Raw genomic sequence first — 27,687 nt, 5'->3', positions numbered from 1 at the left:
ATGTTAAAATGACATTTTCTGATTTGTGACATTACTTTTTATGTACTGCTAAAACACTGCTGGTCACTTTCAGAAGTTGTAGTGATTCTTTCTTTTCCAAGAAAGAATGTGAAACAAATTGGTTATATAATTTTCATTTTTAAATTTTAAAATATAATTAAAATAGATTTTTCACACTTTAAGCAATATCGTATCGCATATCGAATGTCGCATTTTTTAACAAGGTATCGCGCATCGCATTTTTTTTCAATATCGCACAGCACTAGTAAACAGCAAACACGATGACCCTTAAGTTGGGCTGACTGACAGCTAGAATTCAATTATAGTGATTTAGAAGTGAACTACGCTCCTCGATCATCTCTCCAAAGGGCAAACTTGTGATGCAATCATAGCAGAACTGTTTTATTTAATGAGAAGATCTAGAGAATTCTGTCCTGATTACGAATGGAAAGGAGACGTGGTGGGTGGAAGGATTAGATGCTTTTGTAAGTTAGTAAAATTCGCTTTCATGCTTCACTGTGCTGTGAAAATATAAACAGCCGCATCGAAAGAAAAACAGGTAAGGCTCTGCTTCTAAATGAGTAAAGACGTTAGGGCCTTGCTTTTATTATATCTGTCTGACAGTCTAGGGTCAGGGTTTTATTTACAAGATGCAAAGAAAGATGCCTACCTGGATAGCGTTTACTTTCATGCAAAAATCACAGTGTGCTCTTTGGCTGATGATTTACTTGATATTTCAAAAGAATGATAAAAAACCTGGTGCAGTTATTGCATGTTCCAGTGGGACAAACTGCTAAAGGTACGCAGTCAAACCTTGACCTGCTAGTCTCTGCAATTCATTGAAGGAGAAATAAATGTGAACAATGAGAACATGTTGTCCTCGAAGGCCAGACTTGGTTGAGTCTGTCTTGGGTACTGTCTGGGTTTTAAATATTATTTGACAAACCTTGTTGATACGGTGTTTGTATATAATGTTTTTCCGTACAGTATGTGTGATTATTAAGCCTTAACTTAACATATTAATTATAAATGAGAACAGGCTTGTATGTAGAAACAATCTGTCAGAACAAATGGTAATTGCAATTTTTAGCATCCTATTATTCACAGGAGGCCACATGTTAGCAGAATGCAAACACTAGTTGACCTAATCTTTGTTTTCAGTTTCTTCATGATCATTAGCTCACAAAAAAGTAGCCGAGTCAGAAGTGTTGTTTGTGTCTGCAACATTTGGTGTTTGAGATACACTAAACATACAAAAAACAAATATTTGAATGAAAAAAATTATTGTAACATCACAATAACAGTATTTTAAATGCTATTTAAGATATTTCTGAACATCATCTTTATCAGTCTGTTTTCACAGATATGCAGAAATATTCCCTTAGAAATGATCCCAACTTCTGCTTTCCCTTTGTCCTTCAAAAAATTAAATTACCTTTTAATACTTATATAAATAATGCATAGATTTGCCGTAGCAGTAGGATCAACTTTGTATAAAATGATTAGTTTAAGAATTCCAATTTCTGGACTTAAAGTATTGAAAGGGGATTATTGCAAGGTGTGTGCAATTATGTTAAGAATTTGTGTGCTTTTATCCATAGTCTTACTGTACTTACAGGCAAAGAAGTCCCAGTCTGAGAAGTTTAGTAGGAGTAGAAGTGTTAGAAGTCTGACCGTTCGAAGTACGCCATTGATTGCATTGATTTTAGAGAGTTGGCTCGATTGTAAGTGGAGGGAGAACGGAAGCAAAAATCAAAGCGTTAACGCCTCTTAAGAGTGTGTCGACCACATAGCGCTGATATACAGAGATGTCGAACTCTGGCCATTTTGAAATCTGAAAGAAATCCTCCTGAAACCCTTGAGAAACAGTGAGACTAAACTCAAACTAATTGGCCCTTAAGTCTCCCGCTCTGACTTGCGTGTTGATATGGCTATGGTACATTGGCCTTCAAACCGTGCCACGTACCTTTCACACTGTGAAAACAAATGAGCCGTGTCCAATCTGACTGCATTTGTTTGTAGCCTATTTTCGTGGTTTCTGGGGCTAATTTTGAGTTGATGTGCTCACAAAGACACAGGGGACCAGAAAAACACGACATTTTTATGCAAGAGTAAGATGGCCGTGATAGGTAATTACTGAGTTGCTTTAATAGAGAACGGTTGCTGGCAGGCAAGTATTGTGCTTGGCAATTGTAAACACCTGTCAAAGTGGCTGTGAGGGAAGACCTAGGTGGCCCATGCCTCCAGAATTTAGACTTCATTAATTGAAACCTGGAGGTTGCTGCTTCACATGCTGAGACGGACACCTGCTGCAGGAATGAGACTTTTGAAGGCTCATTAGTCTGCTATACTGAAAATATCTTCAGAGAGTGCTCACCAGGAACCTCAAACATCTTAACTACTGCCATACTTCAGTTTGTATAATTAGATACACATATGAGATGTGATGTCACTCTGCATGATCTGCTAGGGTAGGAGAATGAATAATAAACTAACCCAAATATAACCTAATCTCTTGCAGGAGACGAAAACACACCGGGTTGGTTCTCTGCAGAGGATGATGGGAAGACAAAAGCTCCGTTTTGGTGTCCACTGCTGGCCTGTCGCATGCCTGCCTTCACCTCCAAAAGCCAGGAATGTAAGGTGAGAGACTTCCAGTTTGAAGTCCAAAGGCTGATCAGAAACGTTCCTTGAGCAGAAAGAAGTTTATAGTTGATTTCCCGAAGACAAAGTGCTTTTAGAAACTGTTGTATACCATGCAATCATTTTTTTAGCTAGGAAATTAAAGTCCCGCAGAAGCAACCTCCACAGACCGAGTCTGACCAAAGGATGATCTTACAGGAACATTGCCAGGATTGTGGAATTACAAGGTGACATGGAAGCTTTCCAGTCACACTAGTAGGAGAGCGAGTTTGTGGATCAATAGGAGCTGTTAAGAGCAGCAAGCTCCTCATATATCAAATGGTGAACTCTGGTAAGAGACAGACTAAAATGGCTTCAGAGTCAGTCAAAAAGGAATGAAGTCAATTTTACTGTCTGGAAGATGATATTTCGGGCTAGATTTTAAGACCTAACAAAGTTAGATGACTTACCCCTGAATGGTGAATCTAGGTGCCATGTGAGGGTGTTATAGTGATCATGCAATTACGTTAATGACTGTGGGACACCCGAGAATAAATCAATCAGGCTGCATTAAATTAAGCTCATAGCAACCCAATAGATGGGAAGTCAAGGCTGTTGGTGAAATGGCTTGATCATGCGTTTTCTGCAACAGCTTGGAGCTCTGAAAAACAGATCGACGGTATACTTTTTCCACATCATTGCTTTCCACAGCTGCTCAGAAGTTTTTTTTTTTTTTTTATTGTGTTTAATTGTGTTAAGCTTTCTCTTGGCTCAAACTCTATAGGGTGCCATTGCTTTGTGAAAACCTGCTGCAGTGTTTGTCACCTTTAACAAGAATTGTTATCTTTTTTAAAACTGAGATTTTAAAAGTGAGCATGGAAGTCATGGGAATTTCTATAGTCAATAATTTTTTATCTATATATAAAATAATTTTTTAAAAACTTCTCATCCAGTTTTTTTTTTTTGGGGGGGGGGAAGGACTTTATTTCCTTGAACGGAAATAAAGTCAAAGAAATTCATCCAAAAGTATCAGAACCCTGTTTGAAATATTTGAGCACAATCCTGCCAGCAAATGAACAAGATCAGAATGCCATCTAAAGGTAGTGTGTATTTGGTCTGGTTATGGATGGGTGGCTTGTGCATCTGTCTTGTTGATAAAAAAAGGTGAGATGGGTTTAAAGTGAGTGACTTTAAGTCCTCCTGGCAGAGACGTCTTCTGTCTTACTGTCAGCATATATCCAGCCTTGCTCCACAACTGCCGCTACCACTGGGCAACATGTGCTGGCCATTGCCAAGGCCTCCAAAACATCTTACTTTTAGGTTATGGCAGCTGATGCGCTTGGCAGGACATTCATTGGTGCCGAGATTGGAAGGGGGGGCACTTGAAGACCAAGATCAAAAGAGAAAAGCCGTTGGGGAACTTGCTCGTCTCCAATAATAAAATAGAAGTTCTGTAGCATCACACCATGAACAACTGATCTGCACACACACAGTTCTGCCATTTTTGTAAAAGCCTGGTGGGTGGACTTGTTAGGCGGAGGAGATAACCGTTATCAGGTCTTTCAATTCTGACACGGATCAGTTGGGGCCTCTCTGTCCCACCCCTAACCAGTCCACCAGGCAATATCTGACCCACTTCTAAGCCTTGCAAAAATCCTGTAATACTGCACAAACAGGCACTTATTGTTCCTGAAATGCAGTACTAAGTCAAGGGCTGTTCTGTTCAAATGCATACACTTGTATTTATCGAGGCCTAACCTGTATTATAAGGTAAAACTTTCCTTGTTTGATCTCCATGTCAAATTATGTCATTTTAGCCAGTGAGATTATATATCTGTCCTCATGTATCATGGAATGGGATTGGCAAACAACACAAGCCAGATTCGAGCTTGCATTCAGGCTAGCATGTGCTCGAACTGTAAAGTTCAGTAACTTGCAGAATTGTGCATTCCTGGAGATTTGGAGTTTGGTTTTATCACGTTTTCCAACAAGGTAGCGTTCACGTGGATGATACAGAAGCCTTAACGTGCTAAAAACCCTCCACTAAAAAATCTACTTCAGCTGTAAAAGCTGTATGCTAGAAGTACCGAGAAGTATAAAGATGTCTCGTGGGAAGAGAAAGAAACAAAATCTGCTTCCCGACGAAGCATTAGGATGGAGAGAAGATGGCTCTTATTTGAGAGTGTTTTTTTAATACCGTGGAGATTCCATACCGGGGGCTTTGAAGTATGCGAAGACAAGCTGGAAAAAGGATTTTTTGAATGTGTCAGGTTTGGCTGTTTTCCTTTTTGGGATTAACACAAGGGGGGAAAAAAGAAGAAATGTTTTCTGAATCTCTTTCATAGTACTAAAAACCCATGTCATGGTTCTGTCCAATGAAGTGTACTTACTAGAATCTAGGGCCTTCTCTAGCTTATTGTTGTGGATATGTGCCCAGTATACTTAACTTTAGTTTGAAGTTTTTTGCAGTTTAAAAGCTGTTTTTGTCACTCATGGTTGTGTTTTGATTGTCAATAGCCACTTGGGTTTTTAAAAAGCAGCTTTCGGGCCTCAAGAAATAAGCTTAACGCATCACTGATCTTAAGCACAAACCATCATTGGTTTGTTTGCATGTAGATTGTTCCAATTTGCTGGCTATGTGTTGTGCCTGTAAAGTGTAGAGTACAAGAGTTGCAAACAGTTTGTAAGGGGTTTTTGTATCCTTTTGTGTTATTTTAAAAGCATCGTCATGGAAAGTTCAATTATAATCAATTTACATCATCATAATTGCAACAGTGCATTCTTCCACAGTAAATTTTCCTGTTGATTCAATGCAGATGTATGAATGCAAAGAAAATCTGTACTTTTTTGTTACTTACATAGTGTATTATGAAAATATATTCTATATTATGTATATATTATTTATAATTTTTTAATGTATTTTTTATATTGTATAAATGGGAAAACCAATGGGAAAATTCAGTTGCCACTGTGGTTGGTGGGCAAAAAGTGAATTTCCCACTTGGGTTGCATCCTACAGATGAGGTTTGATATCCTGTATATAGAGTTTTGCTTGTTTTACAGTAAGTTCTGACATGGTCTGGATGTACTGGTTTTGTTTCCTATCTACGTTCCATCAGTACTGCTAGTGTACTGTTACTTGAGAGTGAACCAATTGTAGTCCATAACTAATATGATGGCTGCAGAACTCAATGATTGACTGTTGACTGCTGACGAGATGGCACTATGACATCTCTTGCTATAGTGAATGTGTGGATGGAGTCTATTTATAGCACCGTTTGGAGAGCGACTGATATATGACACCAATGACTTAAAGCTGTTACAGCAGGAAGAGGAAGAAAAAAAGATAAAACCTACATCTCAAGCTGATGCTCAACACATGAGACCAAGACAGAAAGCACATGAAATATAGATCAGAAATGTCTTGGAGAAAGGTGCCCTTCCCCTTACATGGCAGCCCTCTGTTGATTCTACTTTTTTCTCCTTTGTTTTTTGTCAGCATGGATTTTTTCCCTGTAAAATCAGACGAGGTTATGCCTTCCGCAATCTTTTCTGTGCATATATGAGGCTTGCTTTTTTTTCCCTCTCTGCTTCCTTTCGATCCCTCTGTGAGTTCTGCATTTCATCTTCCTCCTCGTCTGTGAAGAACAGACGCCACAGCATGGATTAAAAGCTTTTTCCTTCACATCTCTGCTGGACTGCTGTGACACTTTTTCTCCTATGCTGCAATATATCCTGCAAGCAAATACAAACACATATACAGTACATTGAGCTGCATTTTAAAACCCCCAACCCGATTTACAGCTAAATCCAGGAGGCTTCATCGAGGCTTTGCTATTAATTGCTTGATAGCTTAACCTCCTCTTCATCTGCCCCTTCATCTCCAAGGATCAGTGTAATTAATTAAGAGCTCTTTTGTTTTTTTTACTCAAATAGCTTTGCCCTAATCTGTCACTTGTTCATCTGCAGAGTTCAAGCAGGGAGAATGCATTGGGCCCTCAACGCATTTGGATTATGTTAGACAGGAAGTGTAAATCTGATTTCCTTTTCTCTGTCAAGATCACAGAGGACCTGTCACAAATGATGATATAAACTCGCTATCTCGGTCAAGGCTGCAAATCGCTGCACTCAGCGGAAGCTCCCGAGATACAACTGGAGCTTGTCACTGTCCATTGCGAAGTTTGGTGACAGGATGCAGCAAAAAGTCTCAAAATCTTTTGTTCTGAGGGTGACTTTGTTCATGTCTGGTGTTTAACAGTGCAGCTTTCAAAAGTAACGAGTGTCGCTCTTGACAGGAATAATATTTTGAGCAGGCAACAGAGCATTTCTAGCAGAAGAAACAGAAATTTAAAGATTTAATTCACCCAAAAATGAATTTTGTCAGTTTCATGACTTCATGTTGTTCCAAACTTGTACGACTTAATTTCTTCTGTAGAACACAAATATTTGAAGAATATTTTGAATGGTGAAAGTCAATGGGGTACAGAACAACACTGGACCATGGTGACATTCATTGTATGGACAAAAACCACTGAGACATTTTTCAAAAATCATAAAATCTGTTTGTTTATGGGACATGCAAGAACTAGTGACTTCAATGTCAATAATGTTGCCATATTTTATTTGAGTTAAAGTGTTAGTTCACCCAAAAATGAAAATTCTGTCATTAATTACTCATTTCGTTCCAAACCCGTACGACCTTCGTTCATCATCGGAACACAAATGAAGATATTTTTAATGAAAGCCGAGAGCTTTCTGGCCCTGCATAGACAGCAACGCAGCTGACACGTTCGATGCCCAGAAAGGTAGTAAGGACATCATCAGAAGCACCACATGTATGCGTCATGGTACTCTCATGAACACGCGTCGAAGACTGACACGGAGGAGAAGAAATTGTTCAATAAAGTTATTTTTTGTTTTGTTTGTGCACAAAAAGTATTCTCGTAGCTTCATAAAATTAAGGTTGAACCACAGATGTCACATGGACTATTTTAACGATGTCCTTACTACCTTTCTGGGCCTTGAACGTGGTAGTTGTGTTGTTATCTATGCAGGGTCAGAAAGCTCTCAGATTCAAAAATATTTAAATTTGTGTTCTGAAGATGAACGACGGTCTTACGGATTTGGACTGACATGAGGGTGTAATGAAAGTAATTTCATTTTTGGGTGAACAAGCCCTTTAACCTTTTGTGTTCCACAGAAGTCATACAGTTCAAGAACAACATGAGAGTGAGTAAAGGATGACAGACTTTTCATTTTTAGATGAACAGTCCCTTTAATGTTTCCTCTACCACCTTGAGACTAGTCTTGGGTCAGTTCATATGGTATCATCGCCAGAAGCTCCTTGTATGGCTGACCATAGATATATAGTCATAACCGTCCAGGTAGGCTCTTGCGAGCAGCCCAGGGTTTTTCAGTGCACCGCAGTATGCAGCAAACAGCCCACTAGCACAGTGACATATCTGTTATGGGCTCGCCTCAGGGTTGTGACCAGGATTTACCACATTTTGCGAGACATGCAAGAACCAATGACTGCAGTGTTTATAATGGTTCTGTGTTTGATAAGAGCACAGTTCTTTTGAGTTAACCTTTTGTGTTCCACAGAAGTCATACAGTTCAAGAACAACATGAGAGTGAGTAAAGGATGACAGACTTTTCATTTTTAGATGAACAGTCCCTTTAATGTTTCCTCTACCACCTTGAGACTAGTCTTGGGTCAGTTCATATGGTATCATCGCCAGAAGCTCCTTGTATGGCTGACCATAGATATATAGTCATAACCGTCCAGGTAGGCTCTTGCGAGCAGCCCAGGGTTTTTCAGTGCACCGCAGTATGCAGCAAACAGCCCACTAGCACAGTGACATATCTGTTATGGGCTTGCCTCAGGGTTGTGACCAGGATTTACCACATTATGCTATGTGAATAGCCCATGGCAGCAAGGCTATCATAGCATCTGTGTGGAGATCTTGTTCTACGAAAGGCCAATTCGGTAATAAGTCAGGATGCCTTTCTGGCTTTGTGCTATAGCCCATTTGTTTTCCCCTCCAGTCATGAGAGCCATATTAGATTGTAATGATATCTCAGGTGAACTTGAGATATTGCACGGCCCATCAGAAATGGTGTAAATAGAGGACTTAGGGCTTATTAGGAGATAAAGAAATGTGGTATAGTTAGCGACACCGAAAATGCCTTTTTACTAGGAGCATCGACGGTAAAATTATCTCTAATGTATTTAGAGGAATTACAAAACAGACAGAAAAGGCTCCTTTTATCTTGTTAAAGTGATAGTTAACCTCATCTTGTATTCGACCTTTGTTTTTTGTCCATACAATGAGAGGACCCAATGTCCTTTTGGACCCCACTGCCTTTCATTGAATGGAGAACAGTGGAAACATTCTTCAAAAAGGACAGGTTTGAAATAACATGACAACTTTTTCAGTTTTGAATAACTATACCTCTGTTCTCTGCAGAATAATTATACCAGTGGATGAGATGTTCCCTTAACCATATGTTAGATTTTCCTGTTTGGCAGCACAGAGGTTTGACGTGGCATCCATATTGTTGACTTTATCCAGCAGTAGAGGGCAGTGTGGATCTGTTCTTCTTGTGCTGGAGATGGCATTGCAGCACAGTCTGAGAGCGAGGTCATCTGTAAAGGGGTTGATCTGTAGCTTTGACAGTTACGTGCTAATTATTGGAAATCATCAGTGCTCTAACGGAGCCTTTAAAACAAGCAGTCACTGTCTTGTCCTCCACCCCGCTTCCTCACGCCCCCTCTGTTTTTATGGAGAAAATCAAGGGCAGGGACTAATATAACCACAAGGAGCAAAGCTTAGCGGGCACAAAATGTGCTAATTTAAATGTCAACGCTTCCTGTGATATACTTTCAGTGGAATATAAGAACGTTTTGAGAGCAATAGTTTAATGAGAGGAAACAAAACAGCCTCAATCTTGGAGTTAATCTGGTATTCATATTTCTTTGAATTGCCTTTTCTCGGCTAATTGTGCTGTCAGTCTTCTTCAACCGATCACCCCACACGGGCCATTGCAAATTAAACAGCGGTCGCACATCAACATTAAAGCGCTTTGCATGCTCGCTGCAGTGTAAACTTGGCCTCCGCTGGGAACCCGAAGCGACCTGGATCATTGTGTCTTCTGCTTAAATGTGGTTCATTAGCATTCCACCGCCATTAATGTGGATTCGTCTCCACCTTACCTGTCCCCCAAGGCTGATAAGGCGAAGTGTACTGCAATTGAAAGTGAAGCAGGAGATTCGGTAATCTAACATTACCACTCCTTTGTCAGCACCTGATTAGTAGCTGTTTCTTGTAATTATTATGATCATTCAGAGAATTTTAAGCAGTTTTTCTGGGGGCACAGCTGTGCAGGATAAAGGGGTGTTTAAAAGTGGAGCTTAAAGCCTGGGATACATTCCTTGAGCCAGCATGGCAGCTTGGTGACGGTGCCTGCCGCTCAGTGCAGTAGGGATTTGAGGACCTTTTGTTCTGTGTTCCATGTCATCTGATCAAGGGGATTAAAGAGACCCTCCCGTCACACCCCTCTGTGGTCCCTTGCAATGGCATCCTCCAATTAGATCCCGAGGGCTGGCGGAGATTGTGGTGGCTCACCACTTTTCCCCGTGCACGCGTTCCGCTTGGTAGAGAGAGAAAGGCAGAGATAGATATGGAGACAGAGAGATTCAGAGACTTTGTATTCAACAGTCAACTCTTGGCTTCTACTCGTATTTTAAAACCCATTATTTGCAGAACAGTCCATCACTTTCATCTCAACGACTCGTACCGTGTCAGAGAAGTTGTGCCAACGGGGATGAAGAGACATGTTGGATTCTCATCACATTAGCTGGATGCATCACAAAGTGCAGAGTGACTGAGCAGAACATAAGGAGGGAAATATCAATGCCCACATGAATATGAATGTTGTTTAGTGATGTCCTGCCAATGTCAGATGGTACTGTGGTACACTGATATGCTAAATGACTCACAATGCTATCCTGCCTAGCGTTGATGTGAAATTGTCACCAGAACCAGAGCATCTTGGTTAAAATCACACAAGTTAAAAGACTAGTTCACCCACAAATTGATAACTTTGATAATTGATAACGATAATTTTACTGTCATTATTTTACTCACCCTCATGTTGTTCCAATCCAGAATACATTTCTTTTTATGTAGAATTTTGAAATGGTTTGTAATGAAATATTCAGTTTGAATTATTTAGTTTGAAAACTGGGGCTGTCAAGCTCCAAAACAGCCAGTAAGCACTATAAAGTCATATTGCCTTCTGATGTCCTCTGAAGCCATATGATACTGTAGCAATTGAACAAACTGAATCTTAGGACATTATTCTTCCCTCACAGTGAACTGTTAACCACCACAAATTAATCATTGAGTCAATCATTGTGTTGAACACAAGAACCAGATCCATCAGATTTGGGAACAAATCATTCAGACCAGTTTTGTGAACTAGATCAAGTGATTCATTGAAAAGACTTCAGTCATTTGACATCGCTACTTCAAATTATATTGCATTTTTGGAGCTTGAGTCCTCATTACTTCCATTATATGAAAAATAGTGGACAAATTATTAATCAAATAAAAATCTCCTTTTCTGTCAATGGGTGGGGAATACAGGTTTGGACAACATGAGAGAGAGAAAATGATAACAGGATTTTCTTTCTGAGGTTAACTGTTCTTTGCAATTTGCGTATGTTATTCAATAGCTCAGGCATATGTTTGACCACAGGCCATGATCCAGCTCATGAACCCGACACCAAGTAACTGGAGGGCTAAAATTTGAGAGGTCCAACTGAAAACGTATACTTCTGCTCACATTACTCTAAATATTCTATGCAAAATGCCTAACAGATAGCACAGCAGGTTGACACTTTGATCTTTGCTTATCTTGGTCCGTGAAATTGAAATGATTGGATTTCATCCAGCTCATGAAATCGTAACTCTTGCAGCTCATTTCAGCTTTGATCCTGTTGTCCATCTGCGTTGGAGTCACCATGGGATATTGGAAAACAACTAGCAAACAGGGGCATGTCATTGCCTATGAGATGGCGCAATTGTTTCAGAGGGAGGGACTTGGGTGGTTTATAATAATTTAGTCACATTGAGGGTTAAACTGCTACAACCTCTCTAGCGCATCAGTCTTGCCACCGTGTCACCGGTCCTTTTCCCCACGTGTATTGAATTCCTATAGGCTAATCCACTCCCGTTTCCCTCTTCCTAATCCTGCGATGTAGCAGAATGCTAAACGTACTCATGTCAGCCTTGCATTATGCAGCTTTTCTCTGGGTTCCCGGTATCTGCAGCTCTTCTCTACTCCACAAGGATTAGCGAAAATGCTATGATACAACATGAGCCCTAGACTAGCACTGATTTAGCCTGTGTCGAACAAATAAAAATGCAGTTTGCTTCTCAAGCTGCGATCAGGTTAGCATTGGCGCTTTGTTATTGTGCTATCTTGGCTCTCCCTGCTTCTACCTTGAGGCTAAGAGTGAAGAAGAAGTGGTAAAGAGGACTCTGAAGTCTGACAATTATCAGTTAATAACCAACAGAAGAGTTCTATTAGTGTTTGTTAGCGTGTGGGAGCCGCCTGTGATGCTGTTGTCAGGAGGATTGAAGATTTCTTTCATCGGAGTGGAGTGCCGCTTTGCTGTAGTGACTCAGACTAGACTTTTCATTCGGTTTGCTGCACTCTGTGTTAGCCAAGCTTTGTGGATTAAATGCTAACCACAGTTTATTTAATGATAAAGTTGTAGAGCCCCAGCTCAGCTAAGTGTTGCAATATGTGTGGTGGAGTTATGGATATACAGATACTATGTACTGTTTTTGTGTTATTGATACCATTGCTAATTTGTCGTACGTTTTGATGGCTTAAAACCTAAACATACTGAATAAACTGTCAATGGTAGAAATGCTGAAAAGGACATTTCAAAATGTTGATTTCTACTCAAGGAATTTAATTAAAATGAATCCGTGAATCTCCTATTAGTGTTGCTGTACTGTAGGTCATTGTGTTTGTAGGATCTTAGAGACATTTGGTTTATCTCAGATTCCATTTATTTCAACCATATTAGATTTGCAAAACCTACTTTTGTAAACTAGTCTTAGTTTATTTTCCTAATCTGCACCCAATTTTGCCTGTGTCATGTTCTTCCATAGTTATGGTAATATAATATTTCTCAAAAGTACTGTATTTACTGTATTTTTGATCAAATAAACAAAGCCTTGTTAAGCATAAGATTTTGAATTTTGAATTTGAATTTTTATAATTGTATAATATTTGTATTGTTATTGTCATCACAATGCATAATATATTTTGCAATTTCAAAGCTACATGTTCTATAATGTGTTCAGACATGCTTAGAAGAAAAATATCTCTACAAATTTTTCCTTTTTATTTGAGATGTGGTCCCTTTATGAGTCATAAAGTTAGACCAAAACTTGCATAACAACTGAATAACTCTGGGAGGGAGGATGCATGTTCTTTTGTGTAGATTCATCACATCTAAAATGCATTGAACAAAGCGCAGGTAGAGTAGGGATTTGATTACTGTCACAGAAAATCACCTCAAAGCATACCACATCATTTGTTTCGCTTTAAGGATTCTGTCCCCAAACCTCCTCAAGCCTGATGACTCCTGATGATAATAATTGAGTTGATTGGAGATTATTCCACATATAAGGCCAGTGAACAAGTCTTTAGTGTTGCTTTTTGGTTGAAAACATTGAAAACTTCAGTATCTCCCTCGTTTATATAAGATACCTTTTAAAAATATTCTCATGTTTGTCTAGATGCTGTGACACTATCATTGTGCATTTGATTACGGGATTAAATGTGGACATATTGCAGGCAGGATAGACAAGGGAAGCTAATATGGGTTTCCTCCAGATGAGTTCATGGCCTATGGAAAGGACGCTCACCACCTGGAGCTGGCATACAGCCCATCACCCAGAAGGGTGGGGTGGATACCATGTAGAGCAGTGGGTCACTGGGGCCAGCAGCTGTGTGGCTGCCCTCTTTCTTCATCAACAAATCTCTCTTTAATTAGCTCACCTAGTGCCCTTTCCCCAGACGAGCACCCAAACACAAGTCTTCCATCAAATCTCTCTACGAATGCTCTCCTTCTCCCTTTGGGATCTCCTGTGTTGCACCTGCATGTGAGCGAGAGGCTTCGTGGAATAAGGCATCCTGATGCTAATTAAATGGCCTTTCAGGTTATTTAGTCACTTTGAGCTGAGCTGCTGACTGTGAACTACTGACCACTAACGTAGACTGAATTTGAATGATGGATACTATTATGATAAATTTAACATGGCCTACCCTGAACTCTTAAAGGAATAGTTCACCCAAAAATGAAAACTGTCATCTTTCACCAACCCTCACGTTGTTCCACTTGGAAAACAAAAGATGTTTTGAACATTGTTGGTAAGCAAACAATTTTGGAGACCATTGACTTCCATTGTAAGCAGATTATACATATTTATTAATTATACACACAAATTTTACTTATATAATTTTGTATGTTTATATAATTATGTAACTAATTATATAATTTATATATTTTTTGTAATTCTTTCATTTATTTTCACATTTAATTAATTTTTGTCTAAAATAAATTTTTTCTTTAAAATTCCATATTCATTTTAGCACAGTGCAAAGTAACACAAACGTGAAATGTATTTCTTCCTTGTTCTTCGTCAATCTCTTTAATGTGCTGAGCAAACTGGGGTTGATGTTGACGATACCTTACACCAATAATTTTGTATTATAAAGTATTTTAAAGTAAAGACCAGAAGTTAAATACATTCTTAGCATCTTATGCATTTGATTTCACCCATACTGTATAATAGTGTTGTCAAAAGACCCAGTACTTCGGTACCAAGTCGGTACTAAAAAAATGAAAACGTTACGGTACCAGGTTTTTTTAAGTACCGGTGGTACTGAGTACCTGGTCAACCCGGTTCTTGATGCGCTATCCGAAAGGTGCGCAGATGCGCTCTCTGCATAAAAGCACTGAGACGTGGCGACATCAAAACACCAAACTAACAAAACACTTTAAAGACAGACACTCAGATCAAATGAAGATTGGTACCGAATACTGAAATTTTGGTACCGTGACAACACTACTGTATAATAACTGTATTAGCATAGACCCATAGGTATTAAAGTAACCCTTCATTCTGACAGGCTATTATGAGGTGCCACAGGTCACAAAGCACGTCTGAAATTCCATACATAAAAAGAAGCATTCAGGATGGGCCGGATTAAGTCAGTTTTCAGAAGCAGTATATTACCTCTGCAGTCAGACAGGAGTCTTGCGAGGTGCTGTTCGAGAACCCAGAATAAATGTGTTGCTGGGGAATCATGTAGCATGTGTCTTAGACTCCTAGGGACTGCTGCTGAAGCAGATATTCAGGCAAATGCACTTGCTATTCATTGGAGAATGGACAAAGACAAAGCAATCTCCGCCTGTGAAGATTGCCTGTGCTCCTCACTGAGCAACAGTGTTCTCAAGTGACTCAGAAAGCCTCAGTCTGTCCCTTCCCTCCACTAGCCGATCTCTGCTGCCCGCAGGCTGCCATATGTGCTCCTGCCATGACTGGCATTTAATTACAAATTAGACATTTTTGTCACCGCAGATGGATGAATGCTTTAAAAATGGGATGAATGGTAGATATGCAAGAGGAAATAAAAGGGAGTGGTTCGGAGAAGGGAGAGGCAGAGCTCTCGGCTGATTGAAATTGTCATTTTGCCAACATTATTTTGGACCTGTTTATGTTTGCTCTTTGAAAAAGTGGGGAAAATGGGAAATGACTTCTGGAAATAGCTAGCGGTTGATGCCCAGTTTCCACTGGGGGCAACATGAAAGATATTAAATTCTCATAGATACCAAACTCTCCTCTGTTTCCCTAATTAAATTAGAGCCATCTCTCCCAGCCTTCTTTCTCACATTAAATATAAACATTCCCAAACAGCGGCTGTTTGTGGTCTGTTAATATGGCGTGATATCACGCAACATTATGGTCGCCGTAAATATGCCACCCACCACTTGAAGTGAGCCACATTGCTACATTGTAATCAGAGAATCATTTTCCTAATCAGTATTTTTGTCTGGTTTTCCTGTCTGCTAAAATATATCTGCTAAACATCCTTAAAATGTTTAAAATGTTATTTTTTCAAAGATTTCATTTATGCCCTAGTAAAAAAGTAATATATTTAAAATGCATTTATTTCATACTAAGTATACTGTAGTTAAAATCTACTAACATGTTTACTGACATATTGCTCGAGACTTACTGATATAAACAATTATAATTAAACTGTGTTTGGAGTACTACTTGTGCACAATGCACATTTTGTAATATTAAGCCTAAAATGTGTTTTAATGTCACTATTGATGAAGATCGTATGATCTTTGAATAATATCAGTCTTTAAATGCAAGATATTTAAAGTGTATCTGAAGTATACTTGCAATAGTTCCACTTTAGCATAATCAAATATACTTCAGTATATCTTTAGTTGGACTTCAGCACTACCTTCGCACAATTAAATAGCATTAAGCACAAAGTTAGTTGTTCCAGTTTAGCAGACTTTAGTATACCAAAAGTACAATTGCGGGGTATTTTTATTAAGTGAATAAATATGTCAATGTATTTGTAGTATACTTAGCACAAAATAAATGTATTTCAAATACATTTTAGTATATTTTATTTTTCACTATTTACACATCCAAAGCGACTTACACTGCATTCAAGCTAAACATCTTCCCTGAGAGTCGAAACCTATGACCTTGGCATTATTTGAACCATGTTTGAGCTATAGCAACAAATTCAGTTGTTTTAAAAATGCTGATTCTGGTTATTTTTTTATTTTTCATAATTGCATTAAATTAACATGTTCTCAGGTCTATAAGTTTTACATTTTTTCTTTTATTTTTCATAGCTGGAGGCTGCGCTTCACAATCCTGTTCAATGTGCTTTACTTGGTTTCTCAGCTGCGAGTACTTCACTTCCTCAAGGCTACCTCTGGGTAAGTAGAAACAGAAGCACATAAAATATACATATTATCATACGCACACAGTGAAACGGTGACATCAGAGATCGAAGAGACTTTAATTATTATTCCTCACCATTAAATCCCATTTATGCAAAACAGGTCTTAATTCCGAACATTGTTTAAAACTGGCAAGCATTAATTTACCATTAAGTTATGGTGGACGTAACCTGTATTCTGCAAAGACCTTTTCTCTGCAAAATAAAACAGGTTTTCATAACAAGCCCTGTGAAATCACCTTTAAAAGTTTCACACAGTAGTCTCGTTCTCCTCCCTCCTCTGGTGCAATGGGCAATTTATCACATAATCCCCCAAAGCAGGGGGATAAATCCAATTCGAGCCTTGGTTGGACACAAAAGGACGCCCTTGCCTGTGTCTTTGAGTTAATTGTTTTTGTGGGTATTCTAAAGAGCACTGAGGGTGGACTTGGGTGGATTTAAAAGATACAAGGAGACATTCAGTAGGAAATTATATCTGGCCGGATTAGGACCTCGTTCTGGTGCCAAAAATACTTAGCATTGCATATCCAAAATATAATTTTCTCGACATCTGTTCCTAAATCTAAATCTCACTCTGCAGCGTAAATCGTAGGGGTCACTTTTAAAAAAAATCTCAGTGCATCCATTTAGTCTCAGTGGTGCTGCCGGTGTTTCTTTTTAAATGTGTTAAAATGTGCTATTATGCAGCATTCGTAAACTTATTTTCTGTGCTTCGGAGCTGTGTTTTGCTTTTCTGCCTCTTTTTCAGATATACAAATGCATGTAGGCTTGGTCTACTGCATCCTATAAGATGAAATGCAGTCAAACAGGCATGGTAATGGTTTTGGGGAAGAAATAGTAATTTGATTTAACAAAGTTAAAACTGAAAAATACACTCGGATGTTTATTTAAGGCATTTATTAGCAAGTAAACTAGTATTACTGCTTCGCTTGGTTGAGTTGTGGCTGTGAAATAATCATTATTTATTAGTTTTTAAAGGACTGTGGAAAAATTATCATTGATCTAATTCATATTTCCATAGTTTTACAGTCATTTTTCTCCGCACAGGTCTATTATTGTGTTTGCAGCTATTTCAGATGAACCCAAGTCGAAGGCTGTTAAAGCTATCATATTATGACTATAATAAGCTGCGATGTGGACCTGACTTTACACTGCTAGCCAAAAGTCTATCTGTGCAAACCTATATAGCAGGGTAAAAGAAACCCTTAAAGCAATCAACACATCTTCCGCTTATTAGCAGGTGTCATTTTCTCAGTGAATTCGACTGGACTGAGAGATGTGAGAAGAGGGGAAATGATTCAGTCATTTGCTACTTCCCAACTTATAAGTCAGTGATAGCACATCGTCATATAACAACAGGCAGTTTTCACTGCTAGCGTTCCAAATGAGCAGTGACAGTAATCAGATCACTCTAAGATGGGCTGCTGGGATTTTTCTCATGGCTCAGATCAAAATAATGTAGACCGTAAGACAGTAAGCTAGCCAGTCATCCACCAAATTCACTATTCCTTAGCCTCTTCACTTCTAAGACTGAGGCTTATTTATTGATTTGTGTGTGTGTTCACAGTGTTCTTCCTGGGATTTTATTTATTTAGTTGGTTAGTGATAATAAAAATAAGTAGTTGCTTTTTTTATTGTTTGCCAATGCCATGTTTTTGGGTAAAATGTTGTTTACAGGGGCCTTAGGGAGTATTTCCAAAAACACTTTGGAAAGGATATATGCCTTTTGGTGCTGCTAGTAGCAGAAGTAGTTCTCTTCTTTTTTTTTTTTTTTAATGTTATTCAAATTTTCCACAGGATGTTTCATTGGATTTGGAATTGGGCTGAAAATTTTTTTTTGAAATTTTAGGAATTGAAACTGCAAGTTTTTTGCAATTTAAAAAAATTCAAACAAAATGAAAAGACAAGATAGGTTTTCTGTTTAAGGTCTTTGTCTTTTAGCCTGAATATAGATTTTCATCTATTTAAATTTTACTTCCTTTAGTTCTATTTACACAACACATCAAGAATTGGATTGGAATTTAAAACTCAATTTTGAATGGTGCATACAGCATCATTTTCACAGTTTTCTATTCTCTAACTATAAATCCAAACATATCTAAAACATTGGGTAAAAGATGTCAAAGGCAAATGTTTGAATATGTCCAGTGTGTACAAATAGACAGATGAAGTCTTTCTCCCCAGACTACCTTTGCTCCCTTTAGGCTCTTAGTCAATTTATTGCTCTGTTTAATTAATGCTCTGTTGTCCAGAGCTTTGGCTCTAAGGCTGGTTTTCACGGCTTTCCGGCCAAAAAAACAGAGATGCGTCCAGGGCACGATTCCAGATATCCACTCCTCCAAACAAGTACTTATGAGTTTGTCAGGGAACTGTAATTCCACCTAGTCTGTGGAGGAATTGAATCGAAAAAGGAGGGGTGGATCATCGTCAAGTTTGCGAACATGGATTTGAGCCTGTCTGAGAAAGCGGGAGAACAAGGGCCTGCTGGAGGTTGCGGCTGAGTAGAAAAAACGCAGAGAGATTCAGTTATTTTCCTAGCTTCTTGCCCGAAGATAAGCCCTCCCTATCTCCCACTGCGCTGCCGCAACAGGCCGTTATTTGCTCTGCCTTGCTCTTCCCAGCCCACGAGACCTTGGCCATCCAGATTGTACGCTGCGATACAAATCAGACAAATGATTGCATGCAAATTAGAGGGGAACTGTAAGGCTAAAGACTATATTTAGCCCTGCCATTTTGCTCACATAACATGGCTCTAATTGAGAATTAATATCTGCTGTCTGGCAGCATCCCTCCCATTTTGCTGTTGTTTTCCCATTCTTTGGTTGAGATTACACTCCACTCGGCTAGCCCCAGTCGCTCAGTGTCCTGAGGTAATCATAAATGATGGCCCCTAAACAAGGGCCACTTATAATGAGGCCAGCAGACTCTCTGTAATACTCTTTCCCTTTATTTCCCTCCTTTTTTGTATGGATTTTGTAATTGGAGCAGTTTAATGCCGCACAAGGAGAGATGAGCCAATTTGTGTGGTGGGCATGATGGGATGCTGATCAGTTCGTTTAATTTCTAATAGCGAGACGGTTGCTTTCATTGCATTATGCATGAACGAGTAACCATGAGAGAGAGCAGGGTGTGAAGACAAACACTATTTTTCACGAACTGGGGGATTATTAATTTATGATGCAATGCAATGCAATCCAAATGTGTTACAAGAGTCTGCATTTTAAAGCAACTCGCTAGGAAAATGAATGGGTGCAGAACCTAGATCAATTGTTGAGGGAAGGTACCAGAGGATGGATTTATGAGCAGCGTTGTGCTGAAGTCTTATTCTGTCAACTACATGTAATTTCACCAAGGATCGAGTTTGTCATCTCAGTCTCTGTCTTAAGAAGGCGATCAATCATCAACCCAAAGGAAGCCCTCCATTGTCAAACAGCTCAGCGGCTTTCAAAAAACGTCTCTCCACCCCACCTTTTCCTCTACTTCAGCGATGAAAAGATCCCTGGAGTTTCAAAAAAAGATGTTTGAAGTTATCAAGCTGATGCTGGGAATGCATTAGGGGTGATAGAGTATGAATTTTAGAGACTTTATCAAGCGAAAGACTATGGGTTCGATTTTTACGAGATGTATGATTTTAACTTTGCAGGTACTGTGGAATTGAAATTGACAGGAATAAAATAACAGGGCTGGGAAACCTTAAAGTACACAGGAAGTGAAAGAGTTTTCTGTCTTGAAATTTCATCTGCATGGTTCTCTGCACTGGAAGTGAAAGCACAAAGCCGAGGGAGTGGTTGAAAGTGGCATAAAAACAGAAAGCCCTTCCCTTCCTCTATTATTTTCTTTCCCTACCTGTACACTCGTGGATGTGAGAGAGCGGTTTTGGTTGGATGACTACCTATAATAGCAGTGTCCTTGCTCTGTTTTTGCAGGTAGCCGGTGGAGGTGATTCCACTCAAGGCCAGGTGGACATCTTCTCCTTGAACAGACCCACACCTCGGCCTGTAAAATCCCTCCAGATGGGAGCTCGAGTGAGGTGTTTGGAGTATGTGCCTGAGCCCACCCCTTCAGAGGACAACAAAACCAGCCCTCACAGCTCCATGGGAGTTGGAAATACTATTTGTGTGGGACTTGATGATGGCAGGTAATATGTACACAGGGGGAAAAAATGGAAAAAGGGTAATATATACACTGAAAAAATCAGTTGTCACTCTGAAATTGCTAGTAGATTTCATAATTAGTATAGACAGCAAGTAACACATTGAATTAAACATGATTTTTTTTTTACAGTGTAGACTGTGTTTTATTTAAAAATATGTATTGTGTTCCTCAATTAAAAATGTTTAATAAAAGGAGTACCTGTTAAATATCTAAAGGCACCTACAGAGCCAAATTAAGGTTGCTCTGAGGAAACTAGATTCACCCAAGCCTTCAGTATCAAAGGTATTGATGCTGCTTTGGTTCTATGTAAATGAAGTGCCTCATCAATGCTTCCTTTATTTTCCTGTCAGCTCACTTGGCCGTGAGAACCAAGCAGTAGCCAAGACTAATAGCCTAATAGCTGTTTGTTTTGAGCACATGTCTAGCTATAGGGGAAACGAGAAAGGTAAAAGCCTTTTAATCAGATTTAAGGTGCCATTACAGACACCGCAGTGCACACAGGGATAAGAAACAGGTGACGACTATCCTCGTAAGTTTTAGCGACTCCAAAGTCATTTAATGGAAAAAGAATTTCAATATGAAAAGGATAAAAGATATTCGGCTTCATTAATTTCCTAACATTTTACATGTGTAATCGCATTTATGCCGTCTGTGTAGATGCACCTTTTTGTGGTATATATGCATCTTTGTAGTATTAAAACAGGAAAAGTTTACCACTTTGTTAAAAAACTTTTGGGTAGATATGTGGAGAAGTTTTTGAGGGGCAGTCATTTAGGCAGAAATTAAACACATTTCTCTCTTAAAATCACTGTGATTTTCTAAATAAGTTAAATCATTTATGAATGTTGAGAAGAACAATATGTATTCTGAGATATTCTTTATGCAAATGAAGGGGACTGATTAGCTACAGAGAACAGAAGTTCTCCTTTTAAAAAAATAATTTCACAATATCAAGGCAAATGAACAGTGGAAATAAGGCATTAGCTTTCCTTTCTTTATTTTAAAATGATACTTCTTCCTGCATAGATGTCCTTATATATCCTTCAATGTTTATCTCCCAAAGCATTCTGGTCTACGGCAGTATGGACACAGCCGCCCAATGTCTTGTGACTCTCCGTAACCCCGAGGGCTGTCCAGTTCTGTGTCTCAAACACTCCGGGAACTTCCTGTTCGCTGGCCTGCGGGATGGAACGCTGATGGTGTACGAGAGACATCACGAAGGTACGAGTTACATAATGTTTGATGTCTCATTATATTGTATGCTCATGCTGCCTTCAAGTAGACCTGAGAAGCTCATACTTCTAAGTTAGTTTCCAGCTGTCATGGAAGTTGTTTTCCATTTCCACGGCCCTTCTAATGTCCCAGTTCAGATATCATAGAGTCTTGTTTTTTTTATGTAAACAAAACTTTTATTTCAGTATTTAATCCAAGACCTCATAATTTGCACGAGGCTGTATATAGTTGTTTCTCTTTTGCTTTTATGCATTATGCCAAACAAAGCTTATTTATTCTACATACATTGTTGGTGTTTGTTTTGGATTGTGGATAATCACTTCGAATTTAAACGTCTATGTTATTTCTATCCTATTAGGCTTGTTTTTTCTCTTTATCACATTAGCACAGAAATGGGCAGTTACATTCAGTATGTTTTCTCTTTCCTTTTTCTCACTAACGGGATTAAACACTAAATGGGTGGGATAATTAAGAAGGGTAATTATTAGTATGTCCCCAAATGAAAGGGACTCAATAGAGTGAAAGGGTAATCAAATCAAATTAATAGTGCAAATTAATCTGATTGTTCCCGTGTTCAATTTGCTCTTTCATCAACCTTCCATTCAAACATTCAGGGATGTTTTTTTTACAGTCCCTCCTCTGTTAGCTGAATGCCTCAGTGAGTATGTGAAAGATATTAGTTCTGTCATGTATTCTGAATGCATTCAGAGATGAGACAGGGGTGATAAGATTGTTCTGGGTATGTATTAGTTAGATGGAAAGCCAATAGATTCGGGATTACCTTGAAAGCTATTTATGATTTCACAAGTCTGTCCTCTGCCCGCGCCTTATTCATTTGCGGTGCGTAAGTGTGGGCTAATGACAACAGAAGACGGGCGTGCATGCAGAACTCTTGCATTCGGAGACATGATAGATAGCGAGGGACTGCGCTGTTGTGTACGTGTATGTTGGGGGTGGTGCAAGGCAGACAACCCTGGCACAATGGGTTTATCACAATGCACTACTTACCTGGCTGTCAACAAGGAATTACCTCCAGTGAAGTGGAAAGTAAGATTAATTATGCTGATGTGCAATGTGGCGATTGAATATTACTATTCATATAGTGGAAAGAAATGAATTACAAGCAGATATATTCCCTGGGAAGTACAGGCTGGATTTTTAAAAATGTATTTCTTGTTTTTTTGTTTGTTTTTGTTTTTTTGTAAAAATAAAATACGTTCCCCTCAAAACAGTTAATATTGTAATAAACACTGGGGTCTCACATGAGATTAATCAGAAAGCTTTTTGAAACATATGAGCAAGCCGAAATTGCTTGGGGGTGAGATTTCGCGTTTTTCTTCCCATTTTTTCCTAGCTACATTAAGAGGGCAGGATCATTTTGTTGTGTTTAATCAACAGTTTGCAGAATTTATAAGGATAATAATGAGGTGTCTGAATTTCCGTAGAAAATACGTAAATATATTACACCCAGAAGCAATAAGCGCCCAACTGAATGAGACTGCGTCTCTCCTCCTTCCACTTTATTACTTTTGGAGCAATAAAGTAAAGACTGCATCTGCAGATGCTTTGAGTGTCCAGATAAGCCCTCTCCGCCCCGAAGGTCCTCGATTTGCAAGAGGCAAATCTGAGGTGGCCCTCGTTTGAGTATGAGGGGGTACAGAGCAGCTGAGGGGATGTTTTCAAAGCATATGTACAAAAAAAAAGTGGGAAGACTGACATTTTGAATATGCCATGCAATTAACCTGAGGAAGTCGGAAGTCATTGTAAAGCTATTCTGGTTTCAAAGGCAGAAATAAACAACTCGAAATGTTAATTAAATGGCTCGCTGTGGTTCCCTCTCTAATTTTGCTTCATTAAAACATTGTGATGGGGGCTAAAAGACTTATGTAGAAAAAAGCTTATGTAATGCATCCCATAATGGTGTCCAAGGTGGCTACAGTGCAAACCCTGTGATTAAAACTCAAGGAAAAAGTCTGGCGTGTTCTGAGCACTCTGGAGAGAAACATATAAATTGGATTACACAACACGCTGCAGTTATTAACATGGCACTGTTAGCGCATTAGCATAGAAAGCGCTAGTTTTATTGAGGGAGATATGCAGTCCACAAACACCCTTTGCAGTGCTTGCTCTAGCTGTATGTTTTTAAGACGTAGCCAGAAATTGTACAGTTCCACCACCAGTTATACATATTTGTCTTGCAAACACAAGGATTTACTCTTGAGTATTAATGAAACCAATTTACTTTAAGTGACTTGCTCAGGGCAAAGCAGTGGAATTAGCATGCAGCGCATTTTTGTAGCTCCGCTATTTGAAGCATTCATTTATAAGGAAAATAACATGTGAATTTACTAGCTTTGAATATCTTTGGCCATATTTGAAATGTTCCACCAGATAGGATTAGTGATTTGCCTTCAAGCAAGGTATTTCACAAGCCTAATTGTATTCGCTACTCATCTACTTTTACCTCGTTTTTCTGTTTTCTCTGTCATAAAACTCAGAATATGCAAAGTGATATATTTTGGGCTATTTTCTGGGTATTACATTTTTAAAGCTTATTACGATCAAAACAAACATAAACCATTTTTATATTTATTGTGTGAGAATTAGTATTATTAATAATAATAATAATTAAAAAAACCGTTTGCATTATACTTTTTTACAAGGACACAGCAGTGTCAGCATATGATTTATAAAATGTATTTGAAAAAACAAGGGCTACAATTTTATAACAAAATCTCTTTTGTCAGTTATTGCTCTTGATGTCACATTATTATGGATAGAGAGTCGGACTTGTAACCCGAAGGTCGTGGGTTCGAGTCTCAGGTCCTGCAGGAATTGTAGGTGGGGGGAGTGAATATCCAGTGCTCTCTCCACTCTCAATACTACGACTGAGGTGAGACCCTTGAGCAAGGCACCGAACCCCTAACTGCTCCCCGGGCGCCGCAGCATTGGCTGTCCACTGCTCCGGGTGTGTGTTCATGGTGTGTGTGTGCGTGTTTGTTCACTACTCACTGCTGTGTGTGTGCACTTGGATGGGTTAAATGCAGAGCACAAATTCCAAGTATGGGACACCATACTTGGCCACACGTCCTTTCCTTTCCTTTCCTTTCCTAATAGAATACATTAATACATCTAGCTCTAACCACACAGGCAAAACTATCTAAGAACCGTTTGTGAATTAGTTTATTGCTTTTTACAAATTAGAAGAACAAGACTTTACATTGGTTATTTTAGTAGCATGAAAAACAAAACTGTTATTCAAACTGGAAATAAATTATTAGTTATAATTGTTATAATGCTCAGTTCTCAAAGTACACATGTAAATGTAATGCTGTAGTTGACACATTTAATTTTTTTCACATTTCACTTTAATCACAAAAGACATAATAGATAATTTTTTTTGCTGTCTTATCTTGAATTTTGGGGCATTTAGCGTGCCCATAGTTGAAGTCCAAGAATCTTGATAGACATAAAAGTCTTCTTACTGTGAACTTACTGTGTTTTTTTGTCTTGTAGGGGAACTGTGGAACCAGGACTCCTGTAGGAAAGTAACAGTTGACTCAGATCCCATCAGGACACTACTTGCCTTGGAAGACTCGGTCTGGGCTAGCTGTGCTAACACAGTAACTGTAGTTGACGGCTCCAGTTTGTCCACTCAGGTAGACTCATCATTTCAAAGCTTTACTCATGCTGATATGCTTTCACATCAAACTTTAGCAAATGGAAGAGCACAGACTATGTTTCACGGGCACTTGGCCAACACTGACACAAATTAGCTGGTGTGTGAAGATCAATAATCCTACCAAAGAGCCGCAATCCATATGGCCAGGGTGTCTCCTCCGGGGTCTCTTTTTTCCCCCTCTTACTTTTAAACCACACAGGATGAGTAAATAGTTCTGACATACTTATAATCTTCTCTGGCTGTCTCAAATATGGAGGAGCCGTACCCCGGGTATCTACCCCATGGGCCTCCATAACCCTGAGCCTTCCTTTAGTTCTGCCTTCTTGGGTTTTATCGCTGGAATCAAACATCTCTTTTATCCTTTGAGATTTCTCTGGATGCGCCCATCAGAGAGGAGATTTGAGCTAGTGGTAGGTGAGTGGGCCCCTGCTGCTTTTCGGTTGATCCTCCACGGTTCAGGCCAGTGCTCTGTTTTGTTCGACTGATTACATTGTATCCCTTTCCCTGCGGAGCCATGCAGGCCCAGCAGCTGGAGGGGGAAGCATCTCCTCTACAGCTGTAAATCTGCCTTCTTGGGACTCGTGGCAAAGTGGCGTACAATGATGTGTGCCGGTGGGATAAGCAACAGAGCCTGTGCGAATTTGTCTTCTCTTGTCACCAGTTTTAGGGAAGAATTCCACACTACACAGCGTGCCACCTTGTTCCCCTGACCCGAAACGATTGAGGCCGCTGGATCGCTATTGATGTAGAATGCCGAAAGCATTTCAACCATGGTACTGCGGAGAAAACAAACAGTGGTGGTTGGGCACGTACGCACTATGTAGGCCCTCTTTACACCTGGTAGTAAAGGCCGTGAAACGCCAAGCTGACATCTAAGAACTAGCTATTATGTATGCGTGAAAAAGTTGCGCTTTAACACACCGCAAAGACTACAACCATTGGCCAACTAGCATGTACATTCTGAGGAAACAACCGTCTGTATCAGCAGGTGGCAGCAGTGTATATTCATTATTCAAAAAGGGAAAACGAATCTAGGACTGACAGCCAACTGGATCCAACTAGTGCGGACAGTGCAGAACAAACCGCAAAAAGCTGGCAGGCGCTCAAAGACAGCCAAAGGTTGGCCACCCGCTGGTTTACCGTGTAATGGCCTTAAGATGCATCAGTCAAACATCTTGACTTAATGTGAGCATTATGGGATGTGTTTTGAGAAAGCGCACGAAAACAATTGATTCAGACTTCACTATGTTGTGCCAAAACACACAGAATACAATGAAAATCCTTTGCATTTGCTTCACTTCCCGCTCCCTCATGAGCAACGTAATGGTTTCATTCATTCAGTGGGCCACACTCTGCGCTCCCTTAGAAAGTGATGTGTAGTTTTACAAAATAAGAGGGGATGGTCTGAACTCAAGTGGTCACAGGAGATGCATTTGAAACGCATGTTAAGACCAAGTTTAAATGATAATGTGTCTCAGCTGATCACTTGTGATCACTGAAAACGCATCTTAATACCAGGTGGAAACAGGGCTGTAGAAATCCTTTCAGAACAGTAAAAGCTGAAGAGTGAAGTCCCACACTCATTTAATGAGTGGTTGTTTAAACATGTTGCTCTTGTAAGCACTGTCACCTAGTATTACAGTGGACTAATGAAGGGTTAGATGGTAGGTGGAGGCGTGCTGTGTTTTGTCCGCTGGTAGAACAGTGCTCTCCTGCTGTGATATACTGATGTAGTGTCTGTCTTAGGGTGAATCGGTGGAGGCAACCTCTGTCTCTGTGTGAGACTCAGTGACTCGGATCATACACCTGAGGCCCAATTTATACACGTATGTAGAGTCATCATAACTGTAAATGTATACGGGTTTTCAGAATGTACTTAAAAATAAGTAATAATAATCATATTATATATA

The 27,687-nt window shown here is 39.3% G+C and overlaps 1 protein-coding gene across 1 annotated transcript in view; it reads left to right on the top strand.

Annotated features, from left to right (window-relative positions):
* Positions 1–2,527: 2,527 nt before the first annotated feature.
* The window catches only part of LOC107727853 (rho guanine nucleotide exchange factor 10-like protein), a 38,555-nt gene continuing 13,395 nt past the window's right edge, over positions 2,528–27,687 (top strand). The window contains exons 1-5 of the mRNA XM_016537872.1: positions 2,528–2,643; positions 16,598–16,684; positions 20,634–20,845; positions 21,926–22,083; positions 25,612–25,754. Coding sequence (XP_016393358.1) covers positions 2,608–2,643; positions 16,598–16,684; positions 20,634–20,845; positions 21,926–22,083; positions 25,612–25,754 — 636 coding nt within the window. The 5' untranslated portion in view covers positions 2,528–2,607. The remainder of the gene's footprint in view (positions 2,644–16,597; positions 16,685–20,633; positions 20,846–21,925; positions 22,084–25,611; positions 25,755–27,687) is intronic.

The sequence above is a fragment of the Sinocyclocheilus rhinocerous genome, unplaced genomic scaffold (assembly GCF_001515625.1).
Source record: "Sinocyclocheilus rhinocerous isolate Xijiao unplaced genomic scaffold, SAMN03320098_v1.1 scaffold576, whole genome shotgun sequence".
Lineage (NCBI taxonomy): Eukaryota > Metazoa > Chordata > Actinopteri > Cypriniformes > Cyprinidae > Sinocyclocheilus > Sinocyclocheilus rhinocerous.
Note: the sequence above shows the minus strand (reverse complement) of the source record. Positions and strands in the feature narration are given on the sequence as shown.